This window comes from Fringilla coelebs (assembly GCF_963513975.1).
Source record: "Fringilla coelebs genome assembly, chromosome: 16".
Taxonomy (NCBI): Eukaryota; Metazoa; Chordata; class Aves; order Passeriformes; family Fringillidae; genus Fringilla; species Fringilla coelebs.
The window spans coordinates 9041802-9065412 of NC_140042.1; the positions used below are offsets into that span (position 1 = coordinate 9041802).

The 23611-nt window shown below is 39.5% G+C and overlaps 1 protein-coding gene across 1 annotated transcript; it reads right to left on the reverse strand.

Moving 5' to 3' along the window:
- Positions 1-297: 297 nt before the first annotated feature.
- Positions 298-21982, reverse strand: GSPT1 (G1 to S phase transition 1). Its single transcript, XM_084216338.1, has 15 exons — positions 21546-21982; positions 11759-11806; positions 11346-11387; positions 10381-10608; positions 9341-9374; positions 8792-8869; positions 7370-7550; positions 6853-7007; positions 5720-5860; positions 4887-4980; positions 4493-4573; positions 3733-3906; positions 3212-3301; positions 2714-2882; positions 298-2029 (listed from the first exon to the last, which is right to left on the reverse strand). Exons 1-15 carry the CDS (start codon positions 21844-21846, stop codon positions 1977-1979), a joined length of 1869 nt encoding a protein of 622 aa, XP_084072464.1. The 5' UTR covers positions 21847-21982; the 3' UTR covers positions 298-1976.
- Positions 21983-23611: the final 1629 nt, after the last annotated feature.

Below are 23611 nucleotides of genomic sequence, written 5' to 3' on the forward strand. Positions count from 1 at the left end.
GCTTTAAAAAAAAAAAGTATTAAAGGACCTAGCAATTTAGGAATCTAAGTATTCCCCAATAATGGTCACTGCAAATTTCAAATCCATGAGCTTACTTCAAGAAGTCAGTGAGATATCTGGAAATCTTGTCAGTCCAGAATATGAACAAGACAGTAAGTTTCCCTGGTTTTTAATTTCTTCATTAGTTTAAGATCCAAGGAACTGTGGGTTTTGTTCACTTGGTAGAAACAACAACAAAAAAAAAAGTTACTTTTTAAACCCTAATTTACCAAAAAAATAAAAGCCCAGAGATTTGCAGACATAATAAAATTTATTTAAATTCCATGCATTACGGTAGCTACAAGTGTAGTCATATGAAACTGAAGGACAATAACTTCTTCTGTCCATACAATGTAGCTGTAAGTGAAATGAATGGGAGTTCCACAGTTACAAAGAAACAAACAAAACAAAAAAAAAATCCCAAAAAAGGTAAATCTGTTTCAGTTTTGAGTTTCAATTCAGATACAGTCACTAGACTGCAAATCTTTGGGGGAGAAGAGGGGCTCACCAATTTTACAGCTGAGAATATTTTGTTTAAGATATTCTGAAGAAGCTCAGAAGATACCTTTTAATAATTACTACTAATACTCTGGGAAATGAAAAAAATCCCTTAGCCTTCATCCTAATTGTTAGAATCAGGACAGCAATTGCAGACAGTCCATTTTCAAAGTGCAGCTAAATAGGGTTTTATTATGCAGCTCCTTCAAGTTGTACTGAGTAAGCTTTACTTTGAACCAGTTTTGCTTTAATTTCTCAAGAAAAACTTCACTGGTCCTCATAAGCTTACATTGCTTTTTGATATGCAAAAATTTACAGACTGTGCTTGATTCTGACCCTCCCATATTTCAGTATGTGCAAACTCTTAGGGATTTAAATAGTCTTTCTCCCTCTCAGTTCAGACTGATCTTTAAAACAGCAAGGATTATCCGGCCCTCTAAATTAAAGACAGGGTGAACTGAGTAATTTATGTAACTGGCACTTTTTAATTGGCCCAGTTCTCCCACAAAATGTAGCTCTTATAAATACTAATAGGCACTATTGCCACAGATTCTCTTATTTTTGCAGGTTTCGCTGATTTACTGGTTGTTAGCATTTTCTGCAGTTAAGAACTTAATAATGCTGAATTTTTATAAAGACACAATATGTAGTTCTAGCCTTCAAAATTGACTTCCTGTGTCTAGTAATGATGTTAGGTCAACCTAAATTTGCTGAAGATATTAACAAATGTAAAGCTAATGAAGGTGCCACATTTGCATGAATGTTTTTTAATTTTCAGAATGCATTCAAGAAAGGGAAGGGGCAAACCTAATTATTTTAATACAAACTTGGTTGAGTGCCCAATTGCCTCATTTAAAACTGTGTGTGTGGGGAGGCTGAGGAGTTTTCTAGAAAAGTCCAAGTAACCAAATATCTGGGTTACTGGGAAGTTAAAAAGCTAATGCAACTGCGTTACATCCGGATAAAAAACATTATTCAAAAGCAATTCCAATACCGAAAAAGATTTCAAATTGAATAGTTTATTAACATGGTAGTCATCTTTGTAACATGTGCACACACACTCGCACACTCTGAATGATCTGCCTGGAAAAAAGAGGTCTTAATAGAGATGCTGGGGGAAATTAAACATTAAAAATCCTTTAGATTTTCATAATTATAGGCAATTATGTCCACATCACTTACAAAGCTATTGCCGAATCTTTCCAAGGAAGCAGAATTTGGGAGAAAAAAAAAATTGTTTTTGGGAAAATTCAACAGTGGCATAGCAGAGCTCTCAATATGAGAAAGCTGACATAATGTGGACCTTTGCTGTGAAATTTGTCTTTGCAAAATATGGGGAGAAGTTTATCAATGGGCAGAAAATAAGACGGCGGTGTGAAGTAGGCTTTTGCTGAGTCGATTTTCCTCACAGTATTGTGCGGGGTCATTGAGAAAAATGCTTAGTCCTTCTCTGGAACCAGTTTCAGAACTTTTCCAATTGCAATGGTCTTACCTAAACCAAGGAGACAAACAGCAGAGTTATATTTACTGTGAAAGGAATGCAGACATCTCCAAGAACATGAAAACCTGCCCCTAAGTATTACAAATCACAGGGAATAAATTATTATGTTGTAGCATCAGTATATTTTAAAAGCGTGATAAAAATTTAAAAATAGTAAGTCTGCTATTCTAACAGCAAAGAACACAACGTGGATTGTGGAAAGACTGCTTCTACACTCATCTCAGGAGAAAGCAAGGCAGAATCACTACCAGATCTGTTTACTATTCTTCAAAGACTTTATTTTAAACGCATCCCACAAATCTGAGTTTTACCAGGTGTGCATGTGAAAGCCTAACATACAAACCCCCCGATTTTTCAACTTTATATAGTGAAATTATGGTATTCATATTGTAGGTGGACATTCCAGGACACATTAAAAAAGAACTGCTGGTTATTTTTCAAATACAGTCTTTTGTTTCACAATGCATATTTCTGTACATTATTCAAATAAAACTTTCTCTCTGTTACTAGCAAGGACTCTGCACAATGACAACAATTTGCTTAGATTAACTTTTCCATTGTTACCCAGAGAGTGATTTCCACTAGCTAACAGCATTTTAGTACCTCACTGCCCTGTGGCTCTGAGTCCAAGTAAGTTTTGGCAGCAGTCAGTACCTGCTGCTGAAGCAGCCTTACCCTCATCCCTTAAAGTGAAGCGACCCATCTGAGGGAAATCTTTGAATGTCTCAAGGCAGATCGTTCCTGCTGTCCTTAAACGGGCAATGCAGACTTGATCTTGTTTCACAAAACGGGGCCGTGTCTTACTTTTTTCTCCTGTTTTTTTGTCTACCAAGCAGATTAAGGCCTGGGTAAGAAAAAAAATAACAGCTGTAAGTGCTAAAATAAGGGTTGTTTTCCTGTTTTTTACAAACAGAATTGGTCTGAGAAAGAATATACTTATAAACAAATACATGAAAAAGTTTGCATGGTTTATTCAGTCATGATGTACACTTTTCAGAAGGCTTATGCTAACAGTTACAGCCATTTTTGTTTGTGTTAGGGCACAACCAAGAATTGCATTCAAGGCTGGAGCTTTGTTGCTTTAGCTCCTCTACAAATGTATGACATGAATGAACTCTTCATCCCAACAACTGGATTGTTTATATGCACATCACAACTTAAAATGACACTTACTGTTATCTCAACTTCTTCAATACAGGTGTGGATGTGCAGCACTGCATTATAACCTGGGCAGATAATGGATTTGTGCTCAATTATCACTATCTGTAAAACAATTCAAAAAAAGTGCATTTTTCCTGATTTCAGTTATAAAAGAACAGAGAATAATCAATGCAGAACTATATTAAAACATCTATTGAACAATATACACACCAATTTTTATCAAAGAGCCAAAATTTACAAGTTTATAATATGAAAGTAGAAAACTGAAGAACTAGCCCAATGAGGTCTTGCTTTCACCATTAGAGGTATCTAAAAGTTCATTAAGAAGTTACATTCAAAACAACTTGTATTTTAAAAACTCAAATTAATGATGTCAGTGTTAAGTGTATATGTTATTGCCCATTTAGAGATATAGCAGTGAATAAGAAATCTGAACTGAAACTTCAAACTACTGAAGTTTTAGATTTGGCAAAACATAAAATATTTCCATGGTTTTTACCCCTCTATACAGCAATGAAAGGTTGTTATTCTACCTGGGCATCAAATGTACGTCCAGAATGACAAAGGTTGTTGAGATCACAGAGAATAAATCCTGGAAGGATCTCTTCCTCTTCAATTCCCTTCAGTCTGATCTTTAGATTTTCACCTGGGGCTACCGAGTCAGTTTCTACATCATCAGAAAGAATTCCAAGAACTTCCACATTGTGCTTAAAGAAAACAAAAATGTAGTTTTGCACTGTGAATATTTTAGTCAGGTACAAAATGATTGTAATATAACAGTATTTCAATAAATAATTCCATTACAGTTTAAGTTAATTATATTTGGTTCTGTCAAGCTTCAGAACATTTAAAATATTTGAAAGATGAATTACTAATACCTGAATTTTTTAAAAAAAGTTTTTTCTTTTTCAAGTTTTTTTTCCTGTTTCCCTTTGGGGGGAAAGAAGAAAAAAAGGAAAGGGGGAAAGAAATAAACTCGTAAGCAATATTAACCCACAGCAGGTAAAAGGCTTAGTGGGCCAACTGTACAAACATGAAATAAAATCCAGTTAAGTGTAATAATTTGTAGTCCACCAAGTGAGTTTACTAAGGCAGGAGAGCCCAAGTCCTGACTGCTAAAGAGCTACACAACACCCCCTGTCCCCTGAAACATCATCCATGTAAAATGTGAGAGCTTAGTTGTGTTCAACAGAGCAACAGAACATTTTCTGATTTAAAGCAATGAGTATCTTTAAGAGCAAAGCTTTTTTTTTTATGGTAGTAAATTTTCTAAATATCTAAACCTTACCATACCTTGTTTGGCATCATCACAAGCTGTTGTCCTTTGCAAATAGAGCCCGACTCCAGCTTCCCAAGGACCACAGTGCCCATGTCCTTCACAAAAAGAAATCATTACATAGCAACTGAAAATATTTTCCTAAAGAGTCCACTATTTATGATTTACCTCTGGGTTTGATTACTTAACTCTATGAATATCTAGCACTGCTAGACTTAGTGTTTTGGAAATTGCTGTCATGCAAGATTACAGATTTTAGGAGTTCCATATAATGCCAAAATTATTTACTTCCCTTTCCCTCCTCTATTCTGCAGTTGGAAAGATACCCTCTAAAAGTACAGTAAATAGTCCATTTACTGCTTTCTGGAAACAGCCTCTTTATACTTTCTTTATTATTATTTCAATCTGTACCTTATATTTATCCACAATTGGCAGCCTGATTGGTCCATCAACTGAACGGTTGAAGTTTGGCAAATTATCCAGGTATGGAATAAATGGTAATCCACTAAAAAAGCAGAAGGCATTTGTTTCAATTTCATGAGCACCCTTCCATTTAAAAAAATTACTCAAAATGGATAAATGCAGTCCAAAAAAAGAAATAATATTCATCTTGTCATCATTTAGAAAAATGACCTCTAAGACAGCTAAATCTATTATAACATCCCATCAGTAGTCCACTTTACTTCAACCAACATATTAATACCCAGAAATGCATGTTTTTAAGTTAAATTACAGGCATATTTTACACAAATTAATTATTCCTTTGAGACTCACGAGAGATGTGTAATATATTTCAGAAATACAAAACCATAAGCTAGGTCCAAATGTGATTTCCATTAATTCTTTTTAAAGTACACTGAACAATATTGAAAAACATGGCATCCACTAAGAGACATGGCTTGTCCCTAATTACAATACAGCTTCAAGCAAACTGCTCACATCCAACAATTACTCATCTAGCAACATCAGCTGCATCATCACTGGCAAATTCCAGTGCTCATAAGGCACTGAACTCACACAGCCAAAGAACACTGCTAATATTTTACTAATAATCTTCTGCAGCTTGCAAATGCTTTTCATTGGCACGTTGCATGGCTGTGTTCTTGTTGCTCTGGCTGTATTTCCTCAAGCACTTTGGCACACAACTACAACATGCCATGCTCTGCTACCTCCCAGATTCACTGAAGCGTTTACTTTGATTGAAATACAGCAAATATTCAAGTTGCTTAATTTAAGATACATACATATACCAAGGACAGAATTCTGACTGTTCTTTAAGGTTTGCTCCAGTCAGTCCTGAGCAGGGCATGAAATGAATGTCCTTTTTGGGATTGAAGCCAACTTTCTTCAAAAATGGCACCAGTTTCTCTTTACATTCCTCATATCTATTAAAATGACAAGCAGATCAAGGTTAAATCCACTTATTCCAGCATAACATAATCCTGTGCTTTATAAAACATGCAGACATTTCAGTTCCATCAGTTAAGTTACAGTGTGAGCAGCAAGCACGCCTAATTAAGGTCTGGAGGCCTATTTGCATCTTCTCCCCAACCTCCCAGCACAGCTCAGTATTGTGTGTTCCCCTATTCCCCCTCATTCCTCTGCTCCATAAAGCATTGTCAGTGCTCTCCCCACACTGCAGTGACAGGGCTGGGGAGCAGCAGCACAAGCTGGAACTGCTTAAAGCAAGAGATCCAGGCCAGCACAGCAGGACAGACCACACAGACAGGTCCTGAGGTCAGGCTCCAGGCTGGCACTTCAGTGCTGGCTCAGTTTCCTCCAGTTTCCCACACAGTTTCTTGAGGTTTAATCTATTTATTTCTGTCACACTACCTCCTCTCAGTCTGGGGTGAATTCAGTAATGTCAGAAGGTTGGGGCAGGACCAAGACAGAGAACTGGGTGTGCCTTTGTCTCTTAGCGAAGCAGGCTGACATTCCAAGGTTGCACAGGCCCTCAAGGCTTCCCACTAAAACTTCCACAATTCTGGGCAGAACACACAGCAGGTTCTCTGACAACTCTGGCAAACTGGACTACTGAAAACACAATCACTTCCTTTTTTAGACTCAGTATAAAGTTTCCAAATCAGCAATTAAACAATGCTAGAATGCACGGGGGTTTGTTAGATATGTCTGCATGGATCCAAGCAGTTGATAGTGAATGTTGGAGTGCAGAACTTCCAGCTTAATTGAGAAGCACTGTCCTGGGCACTGAGCTTCTGGTTTTCCTACCAGTTTTATAACCTCTGCCTTTAGTCCATCAGTCAACCAATCTTTCAGCAATACAGCAAAAATTACTTTCAGCAAAAATTACTTTACCTAGGAATTATTCTGTTGTAGTATCTGTCAGTGAAGATTAGTTTTTTAATATTAAACTCACCTTTCATTACTCCAGTTTACAGTTGGATCATCCATTTTATTAATAAGAACTATTAAATGCTTTACACCTGCTGTTTTTGCTAACATGGCATGTTCTCTTGTTTGTCCACCTTTCTCAAATCCAGTTTCAAACTCTCCTTTTCTTGCAGAAATAACCTAATTAAAGATACATATTTTAATAAAGGTTCTACCATTCTCTCAACAGAACAATCAATAATACTGCCTCATTCAAAAAACTTTGGTTAGTCAGACCTAGTAAAAGCTTCCAAAATGCATTGGCATATTCTCAGTATTACCCATTAGTTTCTGCATTGACATGTAAAAAAATCACGTGACACCTGTAGACAGATTTAAGAAGCTGTTAAATTACTCCAAAACTCACTCATTTCAGTAAATGTAACATTTGAAAATTCTGCCTGCTGTAAGTAACCAAAAGAATAAAGAAGTAAACAAAAAATAAAGATCAGAAGCTTAATTCCACAGCATATGCAAAATGAAAGTATCAGATTTCTCCTTACCAGCACAGCAAGATCAGCTTGAGAAGCCCCTCCAATCATATTTGGAACAAAGCTCTTGTGTCCAGGAGCATCTAAAATAGTGAAGTGTTTCTTCTCCGTCTCGAAATAGGCACGACCCACTTCTACTGTTTTACCTTTGTCTCGCTCTTCTTGGTTTGTGTCTAAGGCCCATGAAAGGTACCTAAAAAATCCCAACCCAAATACTCTGTTGTTACATCAATTTTTATCACATTTATATATAATTTGCTAGTCATAAGAGACATTTTCTCTTACTTATTTTAACCACCTCAGCATTGCTATATGTAAAGTCACTATTGGTCTTGAAAATACTGAACTGACTGATTTGTGTGTACAGTGAGCTGCAGAGCCCATTGCCAGCTTCCCTTCACACACCTACAAGGATTCATTTCTAAAAATTCTAATAAACAATTTTCATTTTCTAAATTTTTCAGCTAATATATAACCTCATATAATTTAAACTTTGCCTCAGTCTCAGAAAGACCTCAGGATCAAATGCAAAACAATTTTTCCTTCTCAGCATAATTAACTAAAACATTAGTTCTGACTTGCACATATCATTATTGAGAATTATAATTACTAGTTCTCATTTATTTGCACATATTAAGCAGAAGTTGGCTATGAAATAGACACCATCTTTATTCACACTATCTTTGATTGATTTTCATTATATAGACTCTTGTCCCCTCCTAACAATTTTTCCCACTGGCCAACAACAAGTTAGCTTTCAGTCAGGTAAACTGAAATTTCAAAAAAAAAAAGTTACTTAGATCCTTCAGGTTTTGTGAAAACTGGTGAATATAAAGAAGAAAAAAAATGCTCTTACTAATGATAAACAAGTGGTAATAACTCAATTGAACTGGTTTAACACAGTAATATTTTTTGGCATTAACAGCAGGCTGCAGACATCCTTAGCTTTTGTTTTGTAGTCACTGGGGGGTGTCTGAAGAGATGCTGCTTGGATAACAGTTGCTTGGTGGAAAGAACCATGTCACCCTTTCTATTCCCCTCTCACACAGGATTCAGTGAGTTCAGGTCAATGCACATCCCCTGAGGATGCTCTACCCCTAAGGAAGTCTTTAACTGCTCCTTTTCCAGAGCCCTTTGAACCCCTTTTATCCTCCAGCCAAAAGGAGAAAGCTTTCAAAAGGGAAATCAATTTTGCAGGAGTTGTTTGAAGCAGCAATCAGGCTGCTGCATGTGCTGCATATACTCACTGCCCTCACAAAACCCAACCAACCAAAAAACAACAACAAAACCCAAACCAAACAAGAGGCCACAAAAAATCCACCCAGGACAAGAGCACCATCATGCCTGGAGGAAGCCAGGGCTACTGGGACAGAGACTAAAACCAGTTTCATGGCAGTAAAGGGCAAAGTTGCTACTATCTTCATGAGTTCATACCATGTTTCTCTGTTTTTTTCTTTAGCTTCTCTTTCATATTTTTCAAGTGTTCTTTTGTCAACCATTCCTGTCAAATACCTAAGGAGAAGGAAAATAAAAGTGCAATTTTACAGAAAGCAGAAAGGCATTTCCCAATAGTTACTTATACAATCCCCACAGATTATTATGATTAGGAAATGAAGATACTAAATTTTTTTTAACCTTCACAGAAAGGACAAAGTTTAACCAATGGCATAAAGCTGTTTCAGATTTCATTTTAAAATACAAAGAAAAGCAGCCATGCTCTAAGAAAGTGAATAATTTTTAAAATTTGATAATGTTGGCTTTTGCATAGTTGCTTCTATTAAGTGAAAATCCTATAGCAGTAACATTAATGTACTGAAATTAAGAAATTCCAGAGACAGTAAGTACCTCAATTAATAGGAATAGAAACATTGTTATAAAAGTATTAACATATGCTGGTTAAAGCCACAAAGAAAATATTACTCATTTTAATTGATGTTTTTTAATTCACAAGAACAGGAAATCTAAAACTTTAAGTTCCCTTACATTATTTGTCCTCCAATAGTTGACTTGCCAGCATCTAAAAAAAAATTAATTCAAGTCATAAACAATGTACAATTCTAGAAACAGCAGACTATTATAAACTAAATAATCTAGTTTGTTTCCAAAGGATTTATTTTTTGAACCTTAATCTAAGTTTTTGGAAGCATCTTGCACTTGCCCTTGTTCCTATTATAATCTACTGTCAATTAAATTACACCAAATTTTGAACACGCTGTTTTCATATATAAAAATTCAGGATTATTCATAACAAAAACCCCTCACCAAGCAGTGATCCAGCTAAAGCCAGGGTCAAGAGTGGGAAGCTCTTGCAAAACCCCTTTCCCTGCTTCCTTTATCCCTTGTCCCTAACTTGTGTGGGCTGCTCTTCAATATTGGGATGTACCTCTGCCCACAGCCCCTTTACTTTATGTGACTCCATTCGGAATTTGCCCAAGGACCCAAATTACAGTACCTTTAAGGTGATAAGTAACTACAGAAAGGAAAAGACAGAATTTAATTTGTGATTCAATAATTCTGCTCTACTTCTGACAACACCCAAGTTTTTATGAAGCTTGTTGAAACTATTAAATGAAAATATTTTGCTATAAGTGCTTCTTTTAACCATGAATTATGTTAATATATTGCTGTAACTCTACTAATTTTAGTATTCAGAATAATAATTTTTGAATCTAATAGCAAGAACCCTTTTTATTTAAAATAAACAGAAAAGAAGCACCATTTTCTGATTTTGTTCTTCAGATCACAAATACAGCTATATCACTTGAGCACTCAACAGGAGCAGCTACTTGAGAAATCATGCACACAGGCACTGTTGTGTCCAAGAGAACATACTCTACCCTTGGCCCTCTACCCCTGAAAGACCTTTAAGTTTTTCCTCTTCCAGAGCAGCTTCATTAGAATGAATGCTCCTGTGAGCCTCAAGACATGGTGAATAGAAAGAACAGCAATAATTTCTAATCCTCTGAGTTAGAGGTAATACACAACAGACAGATACAAGTACTCCACCTTCACTTAAAACTCACCTACGTGTCCAATGAATACTACATTTACGTGCTCTTTTTTAGGAGCACCTGGAGGTGCTACAACAGATTTCGGTTTTGGTATTTCCTCCTCCTCTTCCATCATTTCCTGAGCGCTCTCTTCAGAAGGCCCCGCATCCCCTGCAGGACCACCTCCTAGCTCTACTTCACTGGGTTCTTCTTTGTGGTCCCATGACTCTTCTGGGGACATTTCTGTCTCTCCATTTTCCACTAAAAATGAACCAATTAGATATATTCAAATAGATAAAGAAATTAAAAAGAATTACTCTGGGGAAAAGCCCCTGCCCCAAAGGCACAATCACAAGGCTTTAACTACCAGGTCTGTTAACATTTTCCTATAGAAAAAGGGACAACTGCTGCTTGTTTCTGAAATTATTAATACCAGGAGCTTTCAAACTAGCTTGTGTGCTGACAAAAGAAATCTAGGATACAGAAACTTCTGTTTTAACAAGGCAACAATTTTACAAAGAAAAAGCAAATCTGAAGATCCACTCAGACCAGCAGTAGTCTGAATCCACAGACACACACTACCATATGTTTAGAAAGCAAAGGAGAGGGATTATAGTTTCAGTTCACTCATAAACCTTATAAAAAAAATGAGAAAGATACAATTTCTATATTCTGATTGTTCACATTGCTGACCACTTTAAAGTTTTTTTGCTAGTCACCATTCCACACATGTTAATGGGGCTATTTGGTAATATGAAATTATTTTTTCATAAAGCACTCATCATTTTACAGTGCCCAAGCAATCCAGTTGCAGCTCTCAATGGATACTAGTGTTCAATTACCTCTTTCCTCATCCAAGTATAAAGATACAACAAAGTACACTAAGGACTATTTGTAAGTGTACAGGCTCTACTACATTGTTTGCAGTGATTCAGCAAAAGCACTGTGGTAGTACATTATAGTACTATCATAGTAAAAAGGAACAATTCTCATCTTACCAACAGATTCTGAAATTTCCATGTTAACAGCAGCATTTGAACCTAGAAGAAAAAAAAGGAGGGAAAATGAATCATTAGACACATACTTAGCATGACAGTAATCAAGAACAAAGAAAAATGAGTGACTAAATGAATAAAAGGATAGTTCAGATGTTTTGGCACTTGCCAAAGCTTTTTAATATACAGGTTCATTTCAAAAATTCTGCTTCATACTAGTTTTATGATCTTCCACAAGCCACTTTATGAGCCTTTCCCAACTGCTTCTGAAACTGAAATAAATACAGATAATCACATTGCCTTACAAGAGTAGTATGAGGATAATGAAGATTGGAAAAGGTTCATAGAGATTTAAAAGAGATTATTTGCAATAATTTTTAAAAAAATCATGTAATGAAGATCACAAAAATTACTACCTTCACAAGAGGCTGTTTGCTCCTCTGGAGAAGGCTCTACAGGTGCACCTGCAGAAAATAAAAGTTTATCTTTTAAAGCGCAATGATGTGACCAATTTCCAAACTTTTCCATAAAAGACCATCTCCCAACTTTATTGCAAGAATTGTATGGAAAGAATAACCACTTCCCTCCCTGCCAAGTGGTACTAAACACAGCCTCTAAGCACAAATACTGCTAAAGAACACTGCCTAGACATGGTGAAAATAATATACCACTTCTAAAAACAACCCGTTTTCCCCCCAAATGGAAAGATACACTTAAAGCAAGCAATTTTCTATACACAGTACTTTACTTGCCCATCCTTTTTGAGCATGGCTATTGGTAAGTGTTAGTGTCTAACTGGTGTCCAAAAATAGTGAAGCAGTTTCATTGTATCCAAAGACACAATGTGGTGTCACAACTGCAGGGAAAGGGTCTTACAGCCATGTCTACACTGCTCTTGTGCCACATTTCCATTAAATGCTGAGTAGAAAATAAAAACAAGCTATTAAAAACAAATTCTTAACATCTTCTGTAGTTATTAAGGTCAAGAAATGATAAATTCATTCAGAAGTCTGGAAAGTTTGCCAGTCCTGTTAAACACCAGAGCACAGTCCCATTACGTGGAGGGCAATCCCACTGCTCATGTGCATCTATCAAAGCCACAAGTGTGGTTTTTTTGGAAAAATTACTCAACCCTCTCATGCACTAAACCATGCCACTACATTTTATGCTGAGGTGTAACTAATTATTAAACCCACTAGGAGTGATACATTGCAATTAACACACCACTCAATGTTTTGGGACGTTATTTCACATGATCAAGGGGCCTTCTATAACTCTACATAAAACCTTAACCTACTTAATTTTCTCTTGGTATAAGTTCAACTTCATCATGCTTTGAAACAAGTTATCTTTTTTTTCAACCACATGCAAAATTCATACCCTCTGTTTAGCTGTACTCCAGCTCTCCTTCAACTGAATTCTGAACACAGATCTTAGAGCATCACTTGCTCTATACGCATGATGGGACCTAAAGATGAAACAAATCCCCTCAAAAGAACAAAGCCATACAGAGAAGGACCTGATTCTAAGCCTCTTTGCTTTCGCACTGTTTGCGTATTTGCTGCAGACTTTTCTAAAGTGGAGCAGCGCCGGGAGAGCTGGCAGAGGGCCAGAGGACAGGGCTTTGCAGGCAGGGTGAATGTGGGTCACAGCACAACACCCAGTGGCCAGCAGCAAACCAGGGAGGGGGCACAGCAATGCCCAAATGAAAGCATTCCCTGCACTCCTGCCTTGGATCAGACATGAGCTACGCTCTCGAAAACAAACCAACCAGGCTTGAAGAGAATGAATTCGTACAGTCAGTAAAAGCATAAGAATAGAATACCCCTAGATCCTTTTAAAGAAATGACCTATCAGTCCCATTTGGCAGCTGGAAAAGACTCCAAGCAGCCCATTTTTGAGTGTGGTAAGCAGGTGGCACGAAATCTAGGTATGAACCTAAAGCCTCCATTTTGTAGCACATCAGAAGATTGCTGGCTATTTCACACATACTGTGGTTGGGATGCATAAATATTTTAATTACAAGATCATTTCAACAAGCTTTTGATTTCACTCCACAAGTTTGTCTGTAATGAAAAATGTATCAAATGGCAATATTAATGCACTTGCCTTGGAACAGACGTTCTACGAGTGGTTGGAGAGCTAGTTAATTTCTGAGAAATATATTGTCAATCAACACCATTCATATAAATTCAGTTTTTACTTTCTGGTCTGCAATACAGCAGGTATGCAGACAGGAAAAAAGTTTCTTCACAACTAACAGAGAAGTAGAATAAAAATTTCCTCTATAAATTTTGTACAGGCCTAGCACACAAGAGTCAATAAGACACTTTGTGCATGGATGCTAAAGAGTAGTAGTGCCAGTTCCCAGTAGGGGGGACAGAGAGTCAGCTATAACCACAGCCATTTATTAAACTCTGGTCACTCTGGCACACAAGTGGCAGACATGCTTTGGAAGAGGCACTGAATTGTATCAAACATATACTGTTTCTTCAAAGCAGAAAGAAGCATAGACCACTCACTAAAAAAATTATTATTAAGAAACCAAGTAAATAAAGAAACTTAATTTCAAAACTAACATGCTCTAAGTGACAAAAAAACCCACTCTCCACAGTAACTTCTTTTTTTACTTCTGATAAACAATTTCAGGTTATTTCAGACAAAGGCTCAGATTTACCACACTCCTTGCAGAAGTGAACAGATTGCCTGAAATGTGCCTTAAGACCATCATCTGAAAAGAAGGATGCTTCCTACTGCTTCCTTAGGGCACAGGGCTGGTGCATTTTGGTCTTGCACATGAGAGGGACTCAAAACATACTTTGTAGACAATCTGGTTTTAAAGTCAGGACATGCTTTAAGTGATGCCAATTTTTTAATGCCTCAAATTACTGGATTTATGCATGACAAGCAACTGTTGGATTTTACACCTGACCATCTCCATCTCTCCTTCAAGCCCTAAGTCAAGAACTGCTGTTGCAACCTTATCCACGGCATTACGTGGACTGAGTGGCTTATCTTTAGTCCTGCTCAACATCAGAGCCTTAGGACATTTTTTTGGAATATCTCTGTAGTCAATGCCAAGGGCAAAAATGGATACAGATGCTGCATTTCTCTACTGGTGCCATCAGACAATGACATTATGTAATTCAGAGTCTTGTCTAGAAAAGGTAATTGTGGGAATTTTTTAAATGTAAAATTCACTGGAGGAGTATGTACACTACCAATACAGAGTCCAAAATTGCACAGCTTGTAAAACACGGCGACTGATCTCTTTAAAATACATCTCATGTCCTAAAGAATCCACTCTGGCTACTTCATTCACACAGCATTCCACTACTGATGAGTTGGTTGCATATCACATCAAGTTTTGTACTTGTTTGCATTTTTGTTGTACCAAAGATGCACAAGGACAACAAATTTGAAGTTATCATCCAACCTCTGAAAATATTGTTTTAAAAGTCTATAAGCTAGGAACTTTGCAGCACTAACAGAATGCTTGTAGATAAACAATGGAAAATTGCTCTTTAAATTTATATTAGAAGGTAGCAAGTTTTTGATCTCTAGAACAGGTGGTAGGAACAATATCAGAACAGTGGTTAAAACACAGTATTAAAGACAAACTCAGTTGCTAAGCAGTAGTGACAAACTCCATCTTTACACAAACCTCAGTGTTTACCAGATGCCCAGAAAAAGCTGATAAGGGCCTCCACAAAAGTAAGAACTGCCCAGTGGTTAACTGGTAATTCCTGAGCATCAGTTACCTGAACCACAATGCAAATGCATTCACAGAATCGATGAGAGGCATAAATTTGGTGCAATACACAGCAGCACTCAGCTCCCAGCCCCTGCTCTGCTGCTGGAGTGATAAGAACCCAGGCAGGACTGGAACCTTACAACTGGGGTAGACTACAGAGTTAATGAAACTCTGCACCACAAAGCAGAGAGATTGAAAAAAAAAAATTAAAAAAAAAAAAAAAGAAATTCAGCCTGAAATATCTTCTCTACAAAACTTAGATGCCTGTATAGTGAATTTGTTACTGCTTCTCTAATACAGGCATCAAGTTACTTCACAGGAATTCCTGAAGAGTGAAGAAACACATGACACCCACCTTAAGATTCCCATCACCTTTTTGTATGCGTAATTCCAATACCTGAGTTCAGCACATCTTTACACAATAGTCATACAGTCTCACCAGTTTTCATCCATTACATAACAGATGTTTGCCCCCCTTTTTTTAAAATGAAAGCATAAAGGGAATTACAGCAGAGTAAAAAAATACAAGTCCGCATCAAACACACACAGTGTGAAAAGTAGAATAAAAAAAGCCCCAAGAGATTCTTAGATAACAAAAACACACAAAAATTATGTCAAGCACAAATAAAGCTAAACAAAGGGCTTTACAGAAAGAAAAGGTTTCCAGGTGTTCACTGTAAGGCAGTTGTTTAGGAAGTTAAACCCAAAATTATGTTCTTCTCTCTGCTCTGCTTTATAGCCTATGACCCAGCTTCACCACTGGACACATCAGTTTTTAAAATGCACCAATGCAAAAGCAGCTTTAGTAGTTTAACGTGACTCTGTAAAATTCATCAAAAAAATTAGCACTTGTTTCATATTCATAGGCTTTTATTATGTATTAGCTTAGTAAAAGACCCACCTTCTTCCTTCCCCAGTGAGGACACACCTTAAGCTTATCTTATCTAAACTTGACATGCTCCTTAACAACTAAGTTTAAGAAAGCTTATGGGGATTTTCAGGGAATATACTGAAGTCCTCTTTTGCTTAAGGCCAAGTATTTGTGCTCAGTTGATAACCTGATTTTTAAGACAGATAATCAAGAAACCAAGCTCAGTATTTCAACAGTTCAGGATTCCACTACGACAAAAATCGCTCATAACCCAGGATCTTTAGTATGGCTAATATTTTTAGTATTGCATCTCCTGTCCTAAACTAACTTTTGTAATGAAATGCAATCACTGTCATTTTCCCATAGACCTCTTCAAAACATAGTCATTAATTTAATTGATTAAATTATGACTGCTTTATTCCTTCATAATAAAAAACACAAAATAAAACCATCTTTCTATCTTAGCTTCATACAATCAGCTGCTTCTTTTCCTTGCATATCTCTCAGCACAAAACAGGAGAAAAATGCCAAAATTCCTAAAGTGGAACTTTAAAACCCGATTATAAATAGAATCCAAGAATTGTCCTAATTTTTTTTTTGTGTTCATTTTGATAGAGCAAGCAAGTTTTAAGATAACACCATGCTTTCAAACACATTCAAGCAGTAGCCCAAAGCAGAGTGCCAAACACATGGTCAGCAGGCTGCTTTAGCCCCCAGGACGGTTCATGCAGTGCACAGCTGACTCCCAGGGGTTTGTGTGTCTTTTACTGGAGTCATGCAAGGCCCCAAGGGTGATGAATTATTCTAACAGGAGCAACACAATCCTGGCCACCTTCCTGGGGACACTTCAGATGTAGACAAAGGACATCTGTGTAACACATTGGCACCTTGAGTGCACCACACAGGTATGTTATATCTGATCACCCATCAGTGCCAAGACATCCAGCCTTTCTCTGCACTGACTGTTTCACAAGTGCCTGTACAGTTCACCTGTCTAGAGAAGCTGATACAGAAGACTGCTCTAGATAGTCAAGTGCCAACTCAGATCAAGATTTTCAGATAAGAATTTATCTCATATACTGGCACTGACAATACAACCTTGATTTGCTGCCATGTGAGCAGTTTGAGTTTGCAGTTCTGAAGCATTAACACTAACACTACCAGCACTGGTGAGGAAATCATCAGCACAGGGCTGTTCCAAGGCTGACATGAAAAACCATGTAACCCTTAAACACAACAGCTTCATGAACTGGGGGCTACTAGTCTTAGACAAGCATTTCTCAGCAAGTTCATATGCAAAGTGAGGTCTCTTGAGGACTGAGAGGTTGAAGAGTCTCACAGTGTAAAATGAGATACCAAGTTTTGGAGAACACAGTGGTACAGATAACTCATCATCCTGCTCTGGAAACTACAGGTTTCAGAACTGAAGTAGATGATACTGAAACTCCACCTCTTGTGTCTGACTGACATATGGATGTCCCAGCTGCTACAAGGTCAGAAAGAATGAGAGCAGGGAAAAGCAGGAAGAAAAATGCGATATCCATTTATTTACAGCACTTGAAGGCTGAGGATGTCCAGCTGCTTGAATGCAACTACTTCAGGAGTGACTACTGCAGGCAAGTGAGGATATTTAGGGAGTGAAGCAAACAGGGGCACTGAATCTTAAGCCAGATGTTTGCTTGGCTCAGGACTGCAGGGGCAAGTTGTTTAAATTACAGTCATTAGCAAAGACGTTTAGAAATTAATTTGAAGTGGTCGAGAGAACTACAAACTAAACAGTAACCCTAATACCACCAAAAGGACAGATGCTTTCCTTATACCTGCTGCATGTCACACTTTTTATTCTTATTACTTTCACACTAATGATGCTTTTTCTCTTGCTACTACCACTGCATACCTCAAAGCAGTGAACAATTCAGGTTGGAACGGATCCCAGGAGTTAGCTAGTTTAGTCTCCTGCTCCAAGCAGAGTCAACAGTGAATACTTAAAAATTATTTCTGAAAAGAAGAACTAACACAAAATATAATAAAGACCATACAAGGAAGCTGTGATAAATTTTACCAAGAATCCTGTGAGTATTCAAGAACTAGACAAAAACTGAACCACAAAAATGCAGATTGATGCTGCATTTTCAAAAACATTTTGATTCTCTCATACCAATTTAAAAAAAAATAGAAATACTATTAATCGGGGGTTGGTGTTAACTATTCCCTCTGAACCATGCCTTGATACAGAAACAAAGAAAAAATGTAATTTTCTGCTACATACATCTACAAAATTAATGAAGCAAAGTACAAAAAGAAGCCATAGAAGCTGAAGAACAGTGAAGTTGCAAGGCACAGGTGTGACTATGACCATTTAGAGGCCCTGACACAATCTATTGTCATTTCATTATCATACATGGCCTTAATTTAGTTGAGTTTGCTAGTCCAGCAACTGCCAGAGAGTCTCCCCTGAAGTACAACATGTCTGTGACATCCTTCCAGTTCCCCTGGCACATTACTGTGCTCCAGCCATGGCTGTCACAGACAGAAAACCAAAAAGTCTTCATTTCACATTTCCAACAGACTTCAACAAAGAGAGATTTTACACAAACAAGTTTGATTTGAACACAATTTGATAAATACAAATTTATCCTCATAGTGACAACATTTAGAACATACTGGTTTTAGTATATTCCTTAGGTTCAAAAATGTAAATAATATGCTTTTCCCATATAATTCTGAAACTGCCATTTGATTATTTTGGAATTAAATTATCTCTGAGCATAAGTTATGTTGGTGGTAAACATCAGTCAGTTTTCTTCCTAATATACAATTTCCAACCAAAAGAAAGCACATGTAAGCCAGTTTGAAAGTAAGCTATTAGGAATGCAGGTCTCAGGAGTTTCCCAGTTTTAGAAAGTTAACATCTTATTCCATAAATGGCTTCTGAGAGTGCTCCTTCTGTGCTCTAAACATAAATGACAGGAATTTTATTCAAATTACTAGAAACATTAAGTTAGTGTGCATGAAAGGAAACACACACTGCAGCCACACAATGGAATCAGTCCTGTGGAATTTTTATATGCTATGCTGCTACTACACATTTATCCTGATCTATAATGGCCTTTGAATTACTAAGGAATTATGACTTGAGTAAAACCTCACCGAGAGAACGTTCCAAGAAGAAAAGCACTACTAGAACTTAACTTTAGGCCATTGAAATTGCTCAAGTGACACCCAACTTTTTAGATTTCTTAAAGTTTAGATGTGTCAAGGCTAATTTAGGTTCTTCCCCCTACAAACTATGTAATGAAGAGTGAGTGTCACAGAGCACCTAATTCCCTATGGGAACAAAAGCAAACTGGGCTGCTGCAAAGTAACCTATTCAGCACCACTGTCTAATCACATGTTGTTCTGACTTATTTCCAGAGCAAGCTCCACCTAGTTCTTCCAGCCAGGAAAGTAGTTGTCACCTTATACAAACATCTGCAAGGAGAACACTGTCAATTACCTTCTGTAACCAAGCAAGCAGACTGGAGGAGTACCCAGCAAGTACAGTATTCCAGTTAGGAAAGAAACAGAATTTTTTAACTGCAGGTTTTTGTCTGCCTAATCTTAGGGATATTGAAGCTACTTAGAGAAACTGAAAATCCTAAAAACCTTAAAGAAGATATAGCAATCAAGGTAAATTCAAAGCAGGTAGATTATAGCACTGTGTAGGAAATGTACTCAGCAATGAAGACACAAAGCAAAGCTATCCCAATCACTCCAGATGATCAGACAGTTTTCAAGCCATCCCTAATTTCTGGAAAGAAGAAGCTCATCACAGATTGCAGAAGCAGCAAAAGAGTAGAGAAAAGGAAAGTGAAGAAATAATGAGTAGGTGAGGAGATGTAGTTTGAATTCCTACAAAAAAAAATGAACTACAGAACACCTTAGATGAAACCTTAAAAAAGCAGCCAGGAGAAAAAAAAAAAAAAAAAAACAAAATTAGTCTAATAATATTCAAAATGCTAAAAAAATCTTTCAGTATTGATTACATAGCTAAAACCCCCAAACCTTTGATTTAGATTGCAATATATCTGAAAAATACAGGAATAGATTTTGAAGATAAGTCAAAGGTGCACCACATGTTCATCATAGCCCCAAGCTACCCACTCTACCTCTACATCTGTGAATTTAACATATACCTTTATTCTAAATGGAATTCAAGAGTCTGCCCGTGGCTTCTCTGGAGTTTATTTTAATGCACTTAGACACTACTTGCCTGCACAATACGTGAGCTACAACCTCTGCTAAAAATCCAGAGTGCTGAACAGCTGTAGAGACCATATAATCTAACATAATTAATATTCTGCTACAAAAATATTAGTATCATATATAAAAGTTACAGATTTTAGTTGTTAACAACTAAAATTAAGTTGCTAACAACTAAATCCCTAGATACTAGGGAGATCAGGACCAATTAATATATTAAGGAAAACCACAATAAATAATAAGCCACAACTAACAGGAAATCAGGCCAACATAATGTAACAAGTAGTGTCTTTAGTGAAATTAAATTACTAGATAAATACCTGAAACACTAGCTTGTTTCATATTATACCAATAGGGATACAGAAAATTATAGGAAAAATGAGGAAGATCTCAAACTCCTTAGCTGCAGGAGTGACATTAAAACACTACCACAAAGTTAAGCAGCATATCTGATGTTTGGAAGGACCTTCCGTTTGGAGCTGAAAATGAAAAAGTAGGTCTCCTTCAATTTCCCATATGCAAAGTAAATCTAGTATAAACATTGGTTGTGCACACAAAGATCCTTTGAAATTAAAAGCAGGGTAAATTTTCAGGTTATTCCATTAGCTGAGGCCACCTGGACAAAACTCCCTTCCCTACTAATTCTTTATCGGCATTATGTTCAGAAAAAAAATAAATTACTTGATATAATTTTTAAAAAGACATTTAAGATACATCTGAGCCACTGGTGGCTGAAGCAGTGCTTTTCTCCCCAGCAGCGCTAAATTTATTACCTCCAAAATCTTCGACAATTCCTAGTGTTACATGTTACATATTATATATATTACATATATTATATTGACTTTATATATTATAGGAAGAGCAAAGCTAAGTGGTTTTTTCCCCATCATGGGTGACCCTTTGCGAGCACAGGATCCCCCGAAACGCACAGGGGACCCGCAGGGAGCCAGAGCACCCCAGTTCCTGCTGCTGCCCGGGCAGAGCCCCGCACCCGCGGCCTCCCCCCGCCGGGGCCCCCACGACCTCGGGGGCTGCCTCGGGGCCGGCCGCGGCTCCCCTGCGGTGCTGCCGCCGCCCCCGCCCAGCCCCTCTCCGCGCAGCGCCGGCCCGGCCGTGCCCCTCCCGCCGGGGAGACCCTCCCGCGGCCGGACCCCGCTCCCGCGCCCCTGACCCCGCGCCGCCCCCCAGCCCGGCCCGGCTCCTCGCCCGCCCCGCGTGGCCCTTTCCCGGCCGCCGCGGGCCCGGCACCCCCGCCCCGCTCGCCCCGCGCCCTCCCAACATGGCCCCCATCCCTCCCTGCCTCCCTCGCCCTCCGCGGTGCCGGCCCCGCGGTTACCGAGCGGCGGCGGCGGCGGGAGGCCGGGCGGGGGCGAGGGCGGCGGCAGGCCGGGCGCCGGGCCGCTCCGCAGGAAGGACGGCACGAACTCGGCGGCGTGGACGTTGGGCACGAAGGGCTTGGCGTTGACGTTCAGCTGCCGGCTGAAGGCCGCCCCGAGCAGCTCCTGCTGCGCCTCGGCCTCCGCGGCCGGCGGGGCGCAGCCCGGGCCGGCGCCGCTGCCCGGCTCGATGTCCGCCTGGTCCCAGCAGTCGGGAGCCGAGTCGCTACTGCTCCCGCTGCCGCTCCCGTTCGCCTCCATTTTGTGGCGGCCCCACAAGGCTCCGCGGCCCCGAAGCGTCTCCCGGGTGAGAGGGGAGCCGGCGGCGGCACCGACTCAGCACTCGCTCCGCCGATTCCGCGTGTGCTCCGCCGCCCCGACGCGAGCGCCGTGTGGCCTCTCGGGCCGCCGTACCCCCTCCCGGCAGCCTCTCCTACCGCCATCATAGTAGTTTTTATCTCCCCCGGCTCTCCTCCTGTCGCTCGTCTGGGGAGCGGCGCAGGAACTACAGTACCCGTCATACCACGCGCGCGCACCCGCGCCCCGCCTCCCGAGGACAGACGGGAAATGGAGTTGCCTGCGTTCCTTGCGCACTCAGAAACTGCAACTCCCGGCGGCCCCCGCGCGCGCCGGCCGTCCCTGCCGGCCCCGCCCCCTTTTCCAGGGGGATGCGGAACGCGGAGTTGGCGCGAACGCCTGAGGCGGGACGGGAACCGCCCGGGCCAGCGCCGCCCGATCACACCGAACCCGTCCTGGAGAGCACAGGTGCACAGGGACAGGACAGGCGGGACGGGAACCGCCCGGGCCAGCTCCCATCGCTTCCCACCGAACCCGTCCTGGAGGGCAGAGGCGGCAGCAGGGCCCCCGGGGAAGCGGGGGGAGCACACGGCCTCCCGCGGGATGCAGGAGGGGACGGTGCCCTACCTGGGCAGCCAAAAGTGGACAGGATGCAGGGAAAGTTCCAGTTTTGGGCATTCTGTAGGACACTTTGACTTGGTTGTTACCATGTAAAAAACCCATCCAGTTAAGGCAGGGTCACAAAGCAAATACTTGGGAGTTTCTTGGAGTTCTGACATGTGAGGAGCGAGTCATCTGCAGCATTATTCATATCAGAACACTGCAGGACAGATTACAGGGTTGTTTTAAAGCAGGTGGTCTTAGAACTAAAAATGCAAGGTCTCTGTTTGGTACAGAGTCCAGGGCGGTTTTGGTTGGAGAACAAAAGCTTTCCTGAAGGGGCATTTGTGTAATGGAATCCTGACATGAGAACCAGAGGGTTTCTGGCTGCACGTCAGCAGCAACATGTGGACCATGGACAAACAAAAACTACAGATGTTAATGGACATATGGGTTTCCAACAGATCATAACCAGGGAAAACATTAGTGTGCAGGGTAGCATTTACAAAACCAAAAAATAATAAACCGCAAAAACCCAAAGAAACCAACAAAACCAAAGCCCCACTAACACCACAGAAAGTTCATTTTGGAAAAAAAAGTATCACTTAAAATGAGACACTAAAAACCTGTGCCTAAGTGGAAGCCTTTCCTTCAAGCCCCACCAAGAGGTTAACCCTAACCCTATTCTCTGGCAGAGTTACTCTCCAGTTTTCAGACATTGTCAGTCTCTATTTTTCAAATTGAATATAATTAAGGAAGAGTCTCACCTGGGCTACTGTTGTAATATTTGGAATTTTGTCAAGCTGCAAGTTAAGTCCCGGCTGTGCATGGCAATCCCTTTTCTGTTTAACAAAAAGAAAAGTACACATGTGTTGTTTGGGTTTGCTTTCTTTTAGTTCTACCCTTTGCTTGTTAGGTGACATTTATTAGCCAGGAGGTGTCTGATACATTTCATATAGTACAGAAACAAGGTAGCACCATTCAGCACTCAGGGATTACTAGTGTTAAATAATAGAACTGCACTGGAGAGCAGGCTGCATGCATTCTGCTGACAGAGTGACTTGTTACTGAACGCTTTTTACTGTCACTGTGAGCATGGAGCAGCTCAGGTTTATAATGAGTGCAACGC

What these genes read in the sequence shown, in the direction of transcription:
- GSPT1 (XM_084216338.1), bottom strand. Translation starts at nt 21,846, where the DNA reads ATGGAGGCGAACGGGAGCGGCAGCGGGAGCAGTAGCGACTCGGCTCCC. An exon ending in GTAAACTGGAGTAATGAAAG is followed by an intron (nt 5,861 to 6,852) that starts GTGAGTTTAATA and finishes TCATTTTAATAG; the next exon opens with ATATGAGGAATGTAAAGAGA. An exon ending in CTTCACTTTAAGGGATGAGG is followed by an intron (nt 2,030 to 2,713) that starts GTAAGGCTGCTT and finishes TCCTTGGTTTAG; the next exon opens with GTAAGACCATTGCAATTGGA.